Raw genomic sequence first — 18793 nt, 5'->3', positions numbered from 1 at the left:
CCTCTCCCCCAGCCAACTGAGCTCCACAAGTCTTAAAGAACTACAGGGGAGAGAAATCCTCCATATCTCAGCAGGGGACGCCCGGGTCGGCACTGCCACTTTGTAAACCCTCCAAGGAACAAATATCCCAATACCAGGTCCAGGTGCCAAGGCAGCAAGGTGGGATCGCCCAGAACCCCACCGGGCAGGTAGTGAGCTCATCTTCCCTTGCCTCCAAGCCCATCCTTTTGCACTCTGCTTTGAGATGCAGGGCTTGGGATCCTGCAAATCACGTGAGGCTCTGCCCATCAGAAAAGAGCCAGAGGGAGTCCGGAGGCTGGAGGAAGAAGAAGGAACTCGCTCCTGATTTGCTTCTTGTTTACCTTTGTTGGTTTCCTGTCCCTTTCTGTTTCCCCCAGCAATTCTCATTCACTCGGACGGTGTCAATTCCTTCCAGAAACAAATATTTGAGTCCCATTTTGGTTTTCCCAACACTCTCAGAACCAACTTCGGGGTGTCCGTCAGCCAAACAGCTCCGCCTCCTCAGAGGCGGGGCTGCCACCCCCAAAGGGGTCTCCTGCGAGCTCAGGACACCAGCGTCCGGGAACTGAGATGCAGCCCACCTGCCCCTTCTGCAAGTGTCTAACTCTTAGTGAGCTCACATCTTCTCTTTGTCCCCCCAGCCTGCTTCCTGCGGGCGCCCCCTCCGTCCACATCTCTGTGCCCTCTTCCTGACTTTGCAGCTACCTGGCTAGAAATTCTTTCTATCAAAGGATCTCTGGTGTGATTGCTGTCTCCTGCCTGGACTAGGACTGATTCACCCCCAGCTGGGCCCTAAGCGTCTCTGGCAGGATCTAGAGCCTGGGGCTTCCCACCTGCACATGACTGCACTGCCAGATGGGGTGCCCTCACCCCCTCCATGGCCCACATTCCATCTGGTTGATCTCAGCCGACCTCTGCCCGAGCAGGGGCAAGTCCCAACGCAAAGGCCGTCACGAAATATGTGGCAAATGGCCCTTAACTGCTGTACAAGCTTGGGGGGCGGCTGCAGGGACTCCCTGTTAAACGTCGGGGTGTTTCTCCTCGCTGGCCAGCAGTGATCGGTATGGAAGCATCCTCATCCTCGGCTTCTGGGGGAAGATGATCTTGTTGTAGTCGGCGGTGGGACTTGCCCTAGCATCCGCGTGGAAGTGGGTGTGCTCTGGAACCACGGGGGGACCCACGGCCGACATGGAGAAAGGGCCCCACCCCAAGAGCGTGGTCTCTGACCTCACATCCTGGAACGTCATGTTGCCTGAGGACTTGGAGGACTTTCTCCTTTTCAGCTGGATGACGCTGGGAGGCTTGCTCTGCCTGCATGTCGGCCGGCTCTCCCCAGCCGTTTGCAAGCGTTCCATGTCTCTGGCTTTGCTTTTCTCAATCAGTCTTTTCACCAGCGGGGAAGTGTACGCGACATAGGCGGGCCACGGGTCATGTTTCTCAATCAGATCCACGGGAAGCCCGATGTTTTCTGTCAGTTCTACCGGCAAAGAGAAATACGGGCAATTTAGAGGCACTCGAGGCCAATGATTCCATTCTTCAAGGCTCAGAGGGTATTGGAACTACATGCTGGATTTCTCCCCAAGGCTCAGAGGGTATTGGAACTACATGCTGGATTTCTCCCCATCATGCATGATAGCCCTTCCATCCCCTGTATTCAGTGGGAATAAAATCAAATCCAAAGTTGGGAGACATGGACTCTCCTGACAGTCCAGTGGTTAAGACTCTGTGCTTATCGGAGAATGGATTACTTGACAGGTTCATCCGTGAACAGTGGAAAGTCCCAGGGAGTGTGTCCACTGCCTCCTGCCAACGTCCAAGGACTAAGAGATCGAGCGGCTTCTAACAAGGTCACGGGTGAGGTGGGGAGCTGTGGCCAGGAGCCCCCACTTTGAGAACCATCGGTCCAGGGCCACGCCACTCCACCTCTGTGAGCACTAAACCCCGGGAGAGCCTGGGAAAACACGGCCGCGGGGTCCCGCCCCAAGGATGCAGCCTCCGCAGAGCTGCTCTGGGGACTGGAGAACTTGCATTTCTAAGTCACTCCCAGGCGCCGCTGCTGGTTTGAGCACCTACTGTGAGTGGCCCTGGGTGAGGCTGAATAAGCTCTAAATCTTTCTTTTGGCTGCAACATACACGAGGACCAGCTTGTGCAGGTGGGAAACACGACCCTCAGATGAGCGACTGCCAGACTTTCCACCCCTTTTCCCTCCTCATCGAGGAACCACTGTGGAAGGCAAGGGAGCGAGCTCTTGACAGGGGTCACCTTCAACGCCACTGCATTTATAAGTAAATCACTCCCAATGTCAGTGTTTTATTATAATATACCTCACGAAGCATAGCATCCTAAAGATTCATTCAAACTCTTAAAAAAAAAACAAAATGAGTTTTTGTCAAACTTAGTAGGATCCAGGCCTCACGGACTCCTTACTGCTAAGCCTTAGTGGCAATCTTTCATGACAATACGTTCTTAGGAGAATTCACAATATTATTTTTCTGAAGCTAGGGAAGAAATAATGCTCAAATAGTCCTCTAAGCTAGAGAGAGTTTCATGTAATAATAATAATGATAAAATGGAAGTTGAAGCATCTTATGTCTCCTTCTAAGACCTAGAATCTCAGAATGTCAGGCCATCCATTCCAAGTCCCCAGCAACACAGAGTATGTCATCCAAGGGGTCACCGTCCTTGCTTGCCCACCTCCAACCAAAGGGAATTCCTGGCTTATCCTCCACATTTGTAGGGCTATTAGAAACATGAGTACCAGGAGTCCCCTGGCGGCCTAGTGGTTAGGATTCGGCGCTTTCACTGCCATGGCCCGGGTTCAATCCCTGGTCAGAGAACTGAGATCCCACAAGTCATGCGGTGCAGCAAAAACAAAACAAAACAAAAACAAACAAACAAAAAAACATTGAATTATACAATAAAAATAAGTGTATTTTTTTAAAAAAAGAAAGAAATGTGAGTACTTCTCCCCATACATACAATAGGATTAATCAATCATGTCAGACGGTGGAAAAATGCTCTGAGCCGGCGATATCTGGGGGATGTGGGATCATTCATCCTTGCTTCTAAGCCTCTAGTTTATGAGCCCTGAAGCTTCAAAGAAGCCCAGTTACTAGGGAATCGTTTGTTTCAACAGCATCCCCCTCAGAGCCCCTTGCCCCATCCTGCTGCCCCCATAACAGCCTCCATGGCTGACAGGACAATTCCACAGACTGGTAGGTGTTCTCACGCCTGCCGATGCAGAGACTAGGATACTGTAAAATCAAGGGTGGGAATGTCCAAGACAGCCTCAAAACTCACGGGGAGGACTTGTTTAAAAATCAAAGGAAAGGGGCTTCCCTGGTGGTGCAGTGGTTAAGAATCCACCTGCCAATGCAGGGGACATGGGTTGGAGCCCTAGTCCGGGAAGATCCCACATGCCGCAGCGCCACTAAGCCTGTGCACCACAACTACTGAGCCTGCACTCTAGAGCCCGTGAGCCACAACTACTGAGCCCACACGCCGCAACTACTGAAGCCCGTGTGCCTAGATCCTGTGCTCCACAACAAGAGAAGCCACCACAGTGAGAAGCCCACGCACCACAACAAAGAGTAGCCCCCGCTCACCACAACTAGAGAAAGCCCACACACAGCGACAAAGACCCAACACAGCCAAAAGTAAATACATAAAATAAATAACTTGATAAAAAAAATAAAAAATCAAAGGAGAGAAATAGTCGACGTTTAGTCTGAAGACAAGCTGTGGGCTCTGATAATTTCCTCCGACTCTGGCACGCAGGGTCCATTCTGTGTCCCTAGAAATGAAACGCAGACCAGCGGTCCCCAGACAGAGGCAGCATTGCCGGGGCAGGAGGCATGACACTGAAGGGGTTTTCTTGTTTCTCCTTCAGGCACGAAGGCCCGTGTTCAATCCTCTGGGTTTTCAAGCCCAGTTCCTCCCAACCACCCCCCGGTCTCATATCCCAACATCCCCAGAATCTAGTCTGATTGGCCGGGTTTGGCCCAAGTAAGGAATGACACCTGTCTGGAACCTGATCTGTGACCTGGATCATGTCTCTTCACTCCGTACGACCTTTGCTATCTCACTTACGAGATGAGGACGAGCTCCTGTCCTGCTTCTCTCACAGAGGCGTGGTCGTTATAATAAAGTGTTATAATAAAAATAAAGTGCTTCTACATCAGTGCCCCCAGTTTCGTTGCATGTTGGCATTACTGGGGATCTTTAAAAAAATGCAAATACCTGGCTCCGCCCTGCCCCCACCCCACCACATTGTGATCTAATTGGAATAGGATACAACACAGGCGGCGGAATTAAAAGCTGGATACTAATGTGCAGCAAGGTTTGGGAACCAATATCGTAGAGTCTAAACCCCCAAAAAACACTGAAGATTTATAGGGTTTTAAGTACTTCAGAGATAGGAGACAGGTCCAGGAGGTCACTTCAGTCCTTTTTAAGTTCTGAGACACAGATTTAAGAATTTACACATTCAATTCAGACGTATATTCAAGGATTCTTTGTTAGGTATGTTCGGGACTGCATATCAGTGGCCTTTAAACATTTTAAAGGACCCTGGAGCATTCCCACCACCACCTGCCAATACGGGAATCACTAAGACCAAAGAACCAGTGTCTTTAAAGTGCTGAGCTAAGAACACTGGGGCTGAGGATGGTGCTTTGGTGCAGACCTAATTCACGCTCTATCTGTGGCCACAAGCTGCATCCTTATCTTGGAAAACCATCCTGCAAAAGGATTTTGTGGGTTCCAGGCAGGACTGATTGGATGAGTGGGCACAAGTCCACCCCACTCAGACTGTTTCCCCCCCAAAATGCTGTGAAAGTAGTGCCGTTTGCACACCCCTGATGGGCAGGACAGTATCTTACTCCAGTGTCTCCTGAGCTGTGCCCCCAGAGAATGCAGGCATCTCTCAAGATGTTAAGAGGTGTTACTTAAAGGAGGGGGAAGGTCCATGGCAAAGACCACCCTCTAAGGGCTGCATATACTGTTTAATCCAGGGGGACCCGTCCACATAGTCTGTGTGGTTTTGCAATAGAAATACAGCAAGCCCGTCCGCAGTCCAGTTGGCTTGAAAGATGACGTGTTAAATTCCTTTAGTGCAGGAATTTCAGACCCTGTGATAGGCTAACCTGTTCTGTAACTCTCCAAAGGGAGACTGGGATGCAGCATCCCCTAACCTCATGTGACCAGGGAATCATTCATTCATTCTCTCACTGGGAAGGGCATCTCAGGGAACTAGTAACCAGGGAAATGGTTGAGAGAGCTCTGAAGCGATGTCCTCGCCAGCCCTTGTTTTGGAACCCTGAGCATCAGAGAATGTTCTGCCATAAGTGGACAGAGGGACAAACTTGCTCAGGGTATAGCTGGGTCTTTAATGACTCACTTCCTGCAGAATCAGCCTCAGAAGGTTGGCCTCACGAAGGTGCCCATACCCAGAAGAGCCAAGCCAATGCGAGGGCCCAGCACTGCCTGGAAACCAGACCCACTTCCCTCTGTCCTCTCTGCTCTGCTCTAACCTGCAGGCATCTTGTCGTGCTTGCGTCTCCTCTCACTTTTCTCCCTGAACCATCCGGGGAGCTTGTCTGGCCCCCGAGGGAGAACCACATTTTCCCCAACAGGAAGCTGATGCAGAGTTTCTTTTCACCTCTGCGTGTTACCCTCCTCAACCTCCTGTTTCCTCCCCTGCCCACTCTTTCCTTATCTGCCCTCGGGCTACTACTCATTTATTTGGGGTGAAGAGGAAGCTTCCACTTAGGCCAGAAGTGCCTTGGGAGGCTTATCTCTAAGAGCTGGGCATGAATCAACTTGGTGCCACGTGGGGTGTCTGTGCTGATCTTCATCCCGCGCGGCGCCCCCATCTTACAGGCCGAGTGTATGCTTTGACCCCCTCCCCGCACTTGAGACCGGGGGAAGCCCAGTGTCCCCCACAGACCTCCCGTGAGCGCCACCCCCATCACGACTCTCTCCACCTCTTCACCCTGCCCCGTCCCCCCAAGACCATGGAACTGATGGGCTCCAGGGGGCCTCCACGAGATATGATTTGATGCTAGGGAGCCCTGAGAATTCCAGAGCTGTTAACACGGAGGGAAGTGGGATGGGGAGAGGCAAGTTGGTGTCCCCTCACCCCTCACTATGGGACAACGTGCTGGCCACCTTCTCTTCCGCAAACACATACACTCCAGGGAGGGGGGAACAAGCCCATTACTGAGCTCTGTTAAAAAGCCAAGTTGCACATGACGGGCAGCTTTGGTAGCTGATACAGACCACGCCTCTTCCTGGTGGGGGGGGCAACGATCTCCAAGCACACCATGGTGGGGGGCGGTGGGAGATGGGAGTCTCATGAGATGGGACGGTCTTCTAACACAGACCTGGCACCACCGATTCACCGTTGTGGCGGGAGGGAGGGGACATGCCGCTTCTCGAGAGCCCTTCTGTACCCTCCATATTCTCTAGTGATTATGCACGGACTTTGAGGGACACAAAAGCGGAAACAGAGTTCAAGTACCCACGGCCACGCAACATCAGTTCACTCATGCACGCAGGCGTTCCGCAAATCTACGCCGAGCTCCAAACACCGCACTTCTAAGAGGTGCGGGTCCCGCGCTCACCCAGCACCCGTTGTGGATGCTCCATGCTCACCTCTTGCCTTGGGGGGTCTACCCTTCTCAGTGTCAAGGGTCCACAAGGCACGTTCGTTTCCCATGCTGATAACAGATCAAACAAGACTAATCCATGCCATCTGAGTCATCAGAAACAAAAGCAGAGAAATTCCTGTACAGACCAGAACAAGTCCCCTCGGCCACTCTGCAGATGGGTGTCCAGTGCCTGCACGTACCAGGCCCAAAGCAGAAGAAGACCGAGCCTTGGTTCAAGGGGCTCCCTGCTCAGTGAGGAGACAGACCACAAGCTTCCTAACTCAGCCTGGGTGGGGAGGGATGGCAAGAAACAGGTTCAAGAAGAGAAGATGATCCTGCTGAGTCTTGAAGGACCGGGGGCAGGGCGCGTGGTGGACGGCAGGCCTCAAGGGTCTCAAATTCCAAGTGAACTGTGTCTCTGCTTGGAGCCCACATTCTTCTTCTCTGTGTGAGGATCACACAGGCTGTTTCCAAGCGGCATGGATTCTGCATAGGAACCGTGATGCTGAGTTGGCTGAATAAACGCTTGACAAACGCGTTACAGGAAGAAGCACTGGGCACTGGGTAAAACTACGAATCTGAATTTTATATTTATCTGAGGAATGTTCAATTATAAATATTAAAATTCCCACTTCAGGGCTTCCCTGGTGGCGCAGTGGTTGAGAATCTGCCTGCCAATGCAGGGGACACGGGTTCGAGCCCTGGTCCGGGAAGGTCCCACATGCCGCGGAGCAACTGGGCCTGTGAGCCACAACTACTGAGCCTGCGCGTCTGGAACCTGTACTCCGCAAGAAGAGAGGCCGCGACAGTGAGAGGCCCGCGCACCGCGATGAAGAGTGGCCCCCGCTTGCCGCAACTAGAGAAAGCCCTCGCACAGAAATGAAGACCCAACAGAGCCAAAAATAAATTAAATAAATAAATTTATAAAAAAAAAAAATTCCCACTTTAAGATGTAATACAAAGACCCGTTAGGCTAAAAGCACCCATGGCCGTAAGTGTCTAGAGATCAAGTTTCAAATTTTTTAATGTAATTTCCAAAACAAGCCCAACAGGCCTGATCAGAGGAGAGCTTTTCAGCCTTTTCCTTCCGTGGCCGTTTTGGGGCAGCCGGGTACACTGATAGGTTAGACCGCTAGGAAAGAGATGAAAAAACAGGCAGCAAGAACTAGCCCTGCATTTTCGTACTCAGGAAACCAGACATGAAAGGCTTCAAGCAGTTTGTGCTCGGAGACCCTGTCTCTGCCGGACAGCTGGCTCAGGAGTAAAGGGACCATGAAAATGTGTGGCTTCACAATGTGTAATCAGTCAGAAAGAGGAAGTCCTGCTTCTCTGGAACAATGAGGGAAACAGACAGGCATCTCCCAGGGCTGGCCGCAACCAGTGGGCCCCGCCACCCCCTTTTATGATGCTCAAAGCACTAGCAACCCGGGCCAGTGTTTGCTTTGAAGAAGGTGACTTGCTAACTGCTAACACTGGTTACCGTCAGGTCAGGGATCAGGGGACCAGAGAGCGAAGGAGGGAATTCAAATTTCATTTTATCCCTTAATGAAAAGTGTGAATCTTTAACATGGCATGTATTACTTACATTTAAAATATCTTTAAGAAAAAATATAAAAGAAATCTCAAGCAAATCCTAGAAACAATGCTTTCTTTTACAAAACAATATTGCAGGTAATAATTAGGAGCAAAATATTATTTTTTATCCTTGTATTAATTTGATTTTTCTGCCTGTTAACCTGTACTTATTTTTCATAATTGGGGAATTTTTCATAAGGCCTTGTTCCACCTGATTATTTTTTTAAACTTTGCTTTAAACATATTAAAATCCTTTATCGTGTTAAAAAAAAAAAAGAAGTGACTTTCATTTGAGACTCTGCCTAGAAGCAAAGTACTAAAGTGGCTGCCTTCTGCAGGGTTCAATTATCCCATCAACACACTGACAGCTTGGCCTCAGTGTCAGGCTTTATTCCAGTTCATGCCAGGATGTGAGACAATCCCAGGCATCACACTTAGCACCCAACTCTTGAGTCACCCGTAAACACAAATTGCAATGAAATCAAACTCCCAACTGTCTGGGGTGAGTTGTCCGCGGCTGAACCACAATCGAGATAAACCACCCTTGTGAAAATTAAGGGTTTGACTTTGGCTGTACCTTGCCCTGAAGCTCTTCATTCATACTCAGCAATGATTTCAGTCCTAAAACAGCTTACAAAATGGAAATGAAACAAAAGGAAGATGCGACGTTTGGGGATGAAGCAAAGGAAGGAAAGCTGCGTAGATAGATACGCGGCACCGTTAAAGTTGGAAGATGGAGTGAAGGAGGCTGAAATCAAAGCTGTGCAAAGACGACCCTGTTCAATAACTGGAGTCCCACACTTCTTCCCACGTCACCAGCCCCCCGTTCACTAGCAGATTGTGAGCAGGAAATAGAGCAAATCATCCCCTTTCCCAGAAAAGCAACTCAAGGCATATGTCGTGTCAATGACGGTCAGCTGCATTTTGCTGTATTTCTTTTCTTTTTTTTTTGGCCGAGAGGTTTTCGGGATCTTAGTTCCCCAGCCAGGGATGGCACCCAGGCCCCTGCAGTGGAGGAGCAAAGTCCTAACCACTGGCCCACTAAGGAAGTCCCTATTTGCATGTCTTCCCATAACGGGCATTATAAATCAGCATTAGAGAAAGTTTGGAAATGTTATGTTTTAATCTCACAATCCCATTACCATCACACGACTCTGACCTCTGTGCCCTCACCTAGCTCTAACATGGTTATGGGCACGAAACGTACTTTCGTCTTTGAATCCACCATTTTTGCTCTAACATTAAACTATCTACCCTTGTGGTCTCAGAGATTCCTCTGCTTAGTCATCCATCAAATGAATGAACCATTATTAATCATATTATTAATCATTCCTCCGTTCGTGTTTTTAACTTTAGCCGCTATGAGTGCTGAGCAGTGACTGTGAAAGATGAAGCGCTCCCTGGTGCCCTTCTGCTTTTATAAACCTGTGCGTCGCAAGGTGCTCAGAAAATGTTGGCCACTGAAGGTTTCTGGTCCCCCAGAGTTCTCGGTACCACCAGAGCCCCTCCCCTCTCAGTCCTGGGAGGTGGGTAGTGTCCTCCCTGATCCCCTATCCTCCCTGAGCGGCAGGATATTTGCCACCACGGTCTCTGGGGTTCCTACCAGCTCCAAGGCCCATCGTTTACTGCAGCACATTCCACACTGATGAGGCCAGAAGCTAAAACAGAGTCTGTGGGCAACTGGCAAAGTGAAGCTGACTTCAGGCAGGAGAACCACAGCTAAAGCCCCAGATGCCACCGTCACAGAAGGTCAGTGAAGAAGTTAGAGAGAATCAGCTCCCTGAGGCCAAGACCAGCTGTGCACAGGGATATCGCCCAAGAAGCACGCTATGCTCTGTGAGGCTTTGTTTTGGGGGTTTTTATTTTTGCACAGATATTTAGGTTTTTCCTTTAATTGAAGTATAGTTGAATTACAATGTTGTGCTAGTTTCAGGTATACAACAAAGTGATTCCGTTTTATATATATGTATATATGCATACAACTGAATATAACAGTTTTATATATATAACAGAATATATATGTATGTGTATATGTGTACGTGTATATACATATATGTATATGTGTGTAAATATGTATACATGTATATGCATACATGCATGTATATATGTCTGTGTGTATACATGTATGTGTATATGTGTATACTCATGTGTATGTATGTATGTACACACACACACACACACACACACACACGTTATTACAAAATATTGAGTTCCTGTGCTGTGTGATGCTTTGTTAAGACTGGATGTGCTAGCAGGGAAACAGCAATGGGATCAATGAAAAATACTGTCTAAGCTTTCAAGGGGTGGGTCCCTAGGGCTCCAAGCATAGGAGCCTCTCCCAACCAGGAGGGATGAAATACTCCAGCCGATGGTCCAGACACCGTGCGATCAGGGAGGGAATGAAAGAACTTCGAAAAGGAAACCAAGTTCCTATAAAAGCACAAGGAGCGCAGGCCACTTAGTGAAGGGCCACCAGCCTCAACTCCCCGCCCCAGCCCCCCGCCGTGACGAGGCTGTCCCAGCACGACCACAGCCAATAAAAAGCACAGAGGTCCTCAGTGAGGTCCCTGAGTCATCAAGAAGTTGTCGAATTGTGTCCCATATTTTCTATTAAGAAAGCAAGGACGTGTGGGACAGATCCTTCCACAGTTTGCACGTTTCCTCCACGCTGTGCGGGGGAGCAGGGACTTGGGAAGGCAGGGCTGGTTCTCTGAGAAGTGATCGAACACAAGGGGGGCTCGTTGGCTATCTGAGTTGATTAAAGGGGCCCCTTTTGCTCTTGTGCTCTCAGCAATCTTCTAAAAATCAATAACCCAACTAACTCACAGGTACAGGTCCCATTATAAATTAAGCTGTTGGCATCCTGAATGATGATTCATTTTCTTTTGAATTTGGTCAAAATTAATCTTTCCACCTGAGCCTTATCACTCTGTATCCTCACATCCACAGGGACCTTGACAATGAACCAGAACATGCTCCTGGGACCCATCTCTTCCCTGAGACTAGACCCTTGTCTCTAACTGCTTATTAAACAACTTCCTCTAAGCACTTGTATTTCCATCAAATTCAAAGTTGTTCAAGACCAAAGTCAGTAGCGGTTACCACCCAACAGGTCCACAGACGCCTCCTCTGTCTCCACACCCTGTTTCTGTCAATAGCATCAGCATCCTTCCCGATGCTCAGAGTAGAAACTCAACTCCTCCTTCCTCTTTCACCCCAAATTCAGGTGCAAGGTGACATCCATCGGTTCTGTGGCTTGGCATCTCATCTATCTGCCGAGTCTTCACTCCAGCCTGACCCCCTCCCCAAAGTCCACACCTAAACGTCCTAGCTGCTGTCTTTACATTTTCACTGGTGTGTCTAATAGGATCTCAACGTTTTCATGGCTCAAAAGGAACTCTCGGGCTTCCCTGGTGGCGCAGTGGTTGAGAGTCCTCCTGCCGATGCAGGGGACGCGGGTTCGTGCCCCGGTCCGGGAAGATCCCACATGCCGCAGAGCGGCTGGGCCCGTGGGCCGTGGCCTCTGGGCCTGCACGTCCGGAGCCTGTGCTCCGCAACAGGAGAGGCCGCGGCAGTGAGAGGCCCGTGTACCGCAAAAACATTCCTCTCTGGTCTTTTCCATCTCAGAGAGAGGCACCACCATTCACCGAATTGCCCAGTTCAAAAATTGGGGTTGGGACTCCCCTGGGGTCCAGTGGTAAGATTCCACACTTCCAACACAAGGGGTGCGGGTTCGATCCCTGGTCGGGGAAATAAGATCCCACGTGCTGCAGGGTGCGGCCAAAAAAAAAAAATCAGGGTTGCCTGATTCCTCTTGCTGCTTCACTGAATACATGCAATCCATCATCCTGCCCCCTACCCACTGCCCCCACCATCACCCTCTCCCATTACCTGACTTCCCGACCTCTCCATCCTTAGCCAAGAATCAACAGCTGCCTACCGGCTGACTGGTCTCCCTGCTTCTCTTCTACTCTTGTTCCCTGCTAGGCCTTCTCCCCGGGGGACACAGAGTGATCACTTGTAAACATAAATCAGATTAGATTATCCCGCTGCCAACACTCCAATGGCTTCCTGTCCCATTTAGGGCACAAGGCAAATCCCTTCCCTTGACCTACAAAGCTCCCTTTGGTCTAGCCCCGCCCACCCTGACAGCCTTCACTGCCCCCGACCACAGGGGCCTCCTTCTCGCCTCAGACACACCACCAAGCTTCCCATGTCGAGGTCCTTCTCCAGCTGCTCGCCCTGCCTGGGAGGCACTTTCCCTGATTTTCGCATGGTTTTTCCTTCCTAGGAGTCAGGACGCAGCTAAGTGTGAATTCTTCAGTGAGGACTTCAGGACAGCATGAAACAGCCCGCAGTCACAACTCTGGCTCCCATTCTAATCCTCTGTGTAGCTCTACCCCTGACCGGCATGTCTCATGATTTACTCATTTGTTTATTTTCTCTGAACCAACTAGAAGGCAATTTCCACAGAACAGGGATCTCACCCATCGCATCCACTGCTCTGTCCCCAGGCACTTGGATCATTAAATTAAAGGATGTCACTGCAGTTGCCACAGCAATTTCCCCAGAATCTCTAAGGATTATTAGGAATCCAAACACCAGGCAGCTCCCCTTGTACAGGACCCAGAGGAAAGCATGAGCTGGCTGACTTGATAACAGCCACGACAAGAGGTCAGATGGCAAAACATGGAACATGACCTAATAAATATGAGGAACAGACATGGTGCATGGAAAGGCCTCGGTTTACCTCCCAGCTCTGTCACTTACTGCCTTTAACTGGGCAAATCACTTCCCCCCCTCTCTTGGAGCTTTAGGTTTTTCCATAGGCAAAGTGGGAGTGACATCCCTCTCCTTTGTAGGATTATTGTGAAGACTGAATGAGACACTGCATGGGAAGTGCCCAGAAAAGAGCAGCAAGGCAGTAGCTTGGGGCCACCAAGGCCAGGATTCAGGCTTCACTGAAACCCTGTCTAACACGGAAAGTCCACAGGGCCTGAACGGACCAAATTCCAACTCAAGCCCTTCTCCGATTTTCCTCAGAACCTCCATTTCCTTTCCCACCTGGTCCAACACGTGCTCCAACCCCTGTGCACCTACCAGACATGTCAGATGTCACCACCGCCAGACGCGGCAACTGGGGGGTCGGCCATCTTCTCTTAGTGGGTGAAATGGCCTTTTCTTCCCTCAGAATGATTATGCATTTAGACGTGTGGCCCCCCTCTCTAGTCCCTTTGTCTCTCCTTCCGGGACTGTTCCAATGACACTTCTTTTGGGAGGCCGACCAGCCCCCTAGGTGGGCTTACACCTGCTCCTCCTCTGTCCTCCCAAGTGTCCTATCTGCGCCTCATCTACCAGAGCCATTTATCCCATTGTGCGTGACTTGGTATAGGGGTCTCTCTCCCTGGGCTTGCTCACGTCGTTCTGATTGCCTCTGGTCCCCACTTCTCCCGCATGGAAGCTTCTGAAAGTCCCTGGCGTGGCTCATTTCACAAGGTTTCTGGATAAACAGTTTGAGGAAGGCAAACTGGCAAAATATACTATCATGTAACTACCGTGGATGGTTTGAGGGAACATGGACAGTTGAATACACAGGAAACTGTTGCCTATGGTTAAAAGAGAAAATAGCAATGATCAGTTCCCCAGAGATCGAGAAAGAGGTCTTTTGAAATCAGGGAGAAATATTGTGCTACTAGTTTCAAATGAATCTTTCTAGGCACAAATATACACAAATAGAGCACAGCGACCCGTAACTGCCATCCACATAGAAAATATGTGTGGGTAACATGCCAGGAAATTCTGAGGTACTGACAAAAGGAGTTTTTGTTGAGTCAGAAATCCAGTTAAACAAGGGCTTTAATGTGTGTCTTTGGCACAGCGGAGGGATGCATGGAATACTTTTACAATCCGGGAACGGGTCCTCCACGGCGTGTGCTGGGTGGACGCTCTCTCCCAGTGAAGGCCTGGCCCTGCCAACCCGCCCTCGTGCAGCCTTGCAGGAAAACCAGCTCTCTCCTTGCTGCTTTCGTGTTTCTGTGATCTTATTGTGTATGTATTTCAAAATCTCCGGAAGGCGACATACAAGAATTAGCCAAAGTTCCTAACGGGACAAGGCTGCCTATGAAATCATTGTTTGGAGTAAAGCATAGAATTAAGAGCACGAGTGCAGGACAGGCAGCTGCTGCTCAGCTGTGTGACCCGAAACGGGATACCTAAACTTCCTAAGACTCAACGATCTCATCCGTAAAATAGGGTCAATGACAGGAACTCTCCTGCCACAAGGACGCTGTCATGAGGTGTGTCATGTAAAGCACAGTGCCCGGGGCCCGGGCGCATGTGAGGGTGACTGGTTGGACTGTTCTCACCCTCGTTAACACGCAGGACTGTGACATCCGCGAAGAGGCTGGAGCAGGGAGAGGGGGCAGAATGGGCTCAGGGTGGGGGGTGCCCAACACAGCTGCTGCCACACTTCTGTCCCAAAGTCTCACTCAACCCCCATATCCGCCCCACTCCCATCAGCTCCGCTTATACCATCTGCTGACGGAAAGGACACCCTCTGGAGGTGACCCCTGAGGCCGGCAGCTCTGAGGCATCGGGGTCCACCTGCAGCCACGTGTGTTCAGGTGCACGGTCCTGAGCCCCGGGGGCAAGGAGGGGTCTATGACCTACACACACACATGCCCCATGTTAAGTCTGTGACATCCCTGGGTGTGCCCGCCGGGTGACCCTCAGCTTTGACACCCTTGGTCCCAGCAGAGCCTCGTTTCTCTTCTCGGGCCACCGCAGCTCCGGCCTAGAATGACTTAATGAGCAAACCGGGGCCAAGGAGTCTCGCCAGATTCCTGTTGGGAAGAATCTAGAGAACTGGGTATGCAAGCAGCTTAAAGGGGACGTGGAGTGTTTGTTTTAATTTTACTGGAGTATAGTTGATTTACAGTGTGGTGTTAATTTCTTCTGAACAGAAAAGTGACTCAGTTATACATATATATTCTTTTTCATATTCTTTTCCATTATGGTTGTCCATTCACGGAATATTGAATGGACCTAGAGATTATCATACTAAGCAAAGTAAGCCAGAAAGAGAACAACAAATACCAACTTCACTTCTTCTGTCCAATCTTGAGCAGGTTACTTGATTCTTCCGAACTTCCGTTTCTCTGTGAGAAACACCCTGCCTCAGGGGATGTTACTCAGATCCAATTAATTCAGGTGGAAGGATTTCATGACTAGTAAGCTCTCTCTAACCATCTGCTTTTGTAGAGAAGACCAGGAATCCTGAACTAATGGTATAAACTTCCCTCTCGGGCGTGTGACCCGGGCTCGTGTTGGTAACGAGAATACGATGTAACATTCTCGTGTTGGTAACAAGAATATGATGTAACATTCGAACCCAAGGCAAGAACTAGATAAGTTCCAGAGAGAGTAGCAGTGTCGCAGAGCTTTATCCAGAGAGTGGAAGAGACCACAGCAGGGGTCGCTGTTGTGGATGCTGCCTGAGGCTCATTCGCTTTCCTTGGGGTGGAGGTGGGATGGGAGGGGAGAGTGGAGTGTAAGTGTAGCCAGTTTAGAAGTGCAGAATCACTGGCCCCTGAGAAGTCTTTAGAATGCTGTGTCTTACCCCCAGGAGGAGCAAGGGTGACCATGGAACTCGTTTCCCCCTGCCCCTCACAGCCACGGGCTTATCAGAATAAGTGTGGGGTGGCAGAGCCCATGGGCTGAACAGACTCAACCGCAACTGGGCCCACAGGCCTCGGTAGGCAGCCTCCCAGATGGCCCCCAAGGATCCCCCCTCCTGGAATTCACATCCTCTGAAACGCCCTCCCCCTGCATCTAGCGACTCACTTAACAAATAGAATGTGGTCAAGTGATGGGACATCACATCGCAGATGAGGTTACACAAAAACCTTGGCTTCCATCTTGAGCTTGCTCTCTCTCTCTCTCTCTCTCTCTTTCTGTCTCTGTCTCTGTGTCTCTGTTTCTCTGTCTCTGTTCATCTGAGGGAAGCCAGCTGCCCTATTATGAGCTGCCCTACAGAGAAGCCAGAGGCAAGGAAGTTAGGGGCATTTCCAGCCAACAGCCAGCAAAGAACTGAGGCCCTTAGTTCAACAACCTGTGAGGAACTTAATCTCTCCAATAACCACACGAGTGAGCTTGGGTGGGGACCCTCCCAAGTTAGCCCTTTGGATGGGACCACAGCCCTGGGCAAAACCACGACTGCGCCCACCCCTATGGAGAGACCTGGAGATACAGGCGCAGTTAAGTCTCACTCAGATTCTCAACCCACAGACACTGTGAGATAACACGTCTGTTTTAAGGAACTACGTTTGGGGGTAATTTGTTACACAGCAAGAGGTAACCAGTACAAGGCCCTTATCAGACTTTCCAGGAAGGATCCTAGTCCTGAGACTGAACAGAGACGTGGAATCTGCCAGCCGTGGGAGCAATTCCTCTGCATGGTTCCCTCTTCCGCTCTGCCCCCGTCTCGGGGGGGAGAGTGCAATTCCTGCTACAAGGGAACACATGCACGTCAAGGATTCATGGCTATCAAACACCACGGAAATGAAGCCATCCTCCAACAAAGCCAGTTTCAACAAGGCCACCTCAATACTGTGGACACACTGCCGAGGCCGGACGGATCAGGGTCGGAGTGAGGGACGGGGCAGGCTGGGAAGCGGGGGCTCAGAGATGGTGCCAAGGTGCTTTTCCCGCACATTCTTGAGAGGTTCAGGAAGCAGAGCTTTTAGTGGTTTGTTTTTAAGACCAAGGAAAAATGACTTTGGCATCAAAATGGCTTTGTGAAAGCAGCCAGATTATAAAGTCAAGTTCTATCAAGCAACTATTTTATCCACCCCTACATAAATACTCTTTGGGCCCTGGACCTGGGTGGATGGCCACCCATCTTTCTCTCCTACTTGTGCGTGCATGAGCGCATGTGTGTGCACGCACGCACCCACCCACTCACATACACACACACACACGTACACACACCATAAAAGGGATTCAAGAGTAGGATTCCAGGGTTTGAGAGCGCAGGGTGAGAATGCCGGGGGCTTCAAGGCTACTACCTGCCCCCTGCCTGACGTGGATTTGGGCTGTTCCAGGTCAAGAGGCTGAAGGGCAGCTGCCCCGAGGCAGGAGCTTCACCCAGGACCCCACAGAGAGCAAGTCATCGTCGATGAAGAATGAAGGAACGGGTCACTGTGCTCGGAGGGAAGAGTGCCTTTACCTCTGAATTGACCCCATTGGTTTCCCGAAAGTCTCTTGTATCTTGACTAAAGAGAAGAGCGTCTCCACGGCCCTGTGTAGTTGTGTGGTCGTCCTGCTCGGTAATAAACGACCGTAATAGCCACAGGTTATCACAGGCACTTACCAGCTCGGTCCTGAGACCCAACCAGCTGTGTTGGGGTCTTTCCAGCCCAGCTCTCTAGGCCTCACCTCACTAGACTTCTCTGTGAAAATAAGGGTTCCCTGCCTCCCCCACCACCGAGTGCTGACCTCTTCCCCACACAGCAGGCCAGTTTCCCAACATCCTACCAGATGAATTCCTTATGAGCCCAACTTCTGGGTTTATCTTAGCTGAGAAGACACAGCAAGCCCTGGCCTTCAATACCCAGCTGGTTCTCCCTTCCCGCCGCGTTTCAGAAGAGAAAGCTCACTTTGCCCTCTAGGGCGGGAAATGCAAAAGGCAGGGCGCAAAGCTGGGGCGAGGCCGCCACCAGCCCCTCGCAGGCAGGCGCAGCGCCCACAGGGTGGCTGGCGGTCTTTCCATCCGCCCATGGAAATTCTAGATGCAGAAGGTGCCGCGGACGAGCTTGCTTTCACGCCCTTGCCAACTGCCGTAAACCTGTTTCTGTCCCATTGGAGTTGCGACATGAAGCCAGAAATCTGGAAGAATTTAACACCCAGTCGGTTCAGACAGAGGAAAACATTGTTCAGAGTAAACACTGGAATCCCTCCCTCATCACCCAGGAATGCAGAGCCAGTGGGGAGGGATCAGCAGCTTCTCAGCGCGGCTCTGCTAGGGCTGCCACGGCGGGCGGGCCAGGAGGGGCTGTGGTCCAGCCTGGAGCCCGGGCTGGGGGGCTTCTCCCTTCCCTCTCTCCAACCTGGGCCTCAGTTCCAGAACCCCCGTTTGCCGGCAGGACCCTGCCTGCCTGCAGAGGCCTGCACGTCTGTGAATTTGGGAGGAGGCTGGAAGAGGCAAAGGGGGGACCTCGTGGAACCCAGAGGGGCTCAGGATGCTCTGGGACTTTCCATTTCCTTCAGCTGCGCAGGCCGTGAAAGAGTCACTTTTCCTCGAGGAAGAAAGGAGGCTCTGTGTGCACGGCGAGGGCGCAATGCCCGCAACCTGGAGCCGCGTGTGCCGGGCGGGCTGTGGACGCCGGTATCCATCCGGCTTTGATGGAGCCTTGACGGACTCCATCTCTCAAAAGCCACAGGCCGGGCCCCACCCCATTTCCTCTGGCCCTGGAGTGGGGAGACGAGGGACTGGCTTTCCCCAGGGCTACATGGGGGTCCCAGGAAGAGGGCACTGTGTCACCACGTC

The 18793-nt window shown here is 50.9% G+C and overlaps 1 protein-coding gene across 1 annotated transcript; it reads right to left on the bottom strand.

Moving 5' to 3' along the window:
• Nucleotides 1–971: 971 nt before the first annotated feature.
• Nucleotides 972–18670, bottom strand: CDRT4 (CMT1A duplicated region transcript 4; the record flags this gene model as incomplete). The annotated part of the gene is given in 3 exon segments (XM_079725555.1): nt 972–1040; nt 1044–1498; nt 18538–18670. Coding segments are annotated over 3 exon segments (657 nt in total).
• Between the last annotated feature and the right edge of the window lie 123 nt (nt 18671–18793).

This window comes from Hyperoodon ampullatus, assembly GCF_949752795.1.
Source record: "Hyperoodon ampullatus genome assembly, chromosome: 19".
Lineage (NCBI taxonomy): Eukaryota > Metazoa > Chordata > Mammalia > Artiodactyla > Ziphiidae > Hyperoodon > Hyperoodon ampullatus.
Note: the sequence above shows the minus strand (reverse complement) of the source record. Positions and strands in the feature narration are given on the sequence as shown.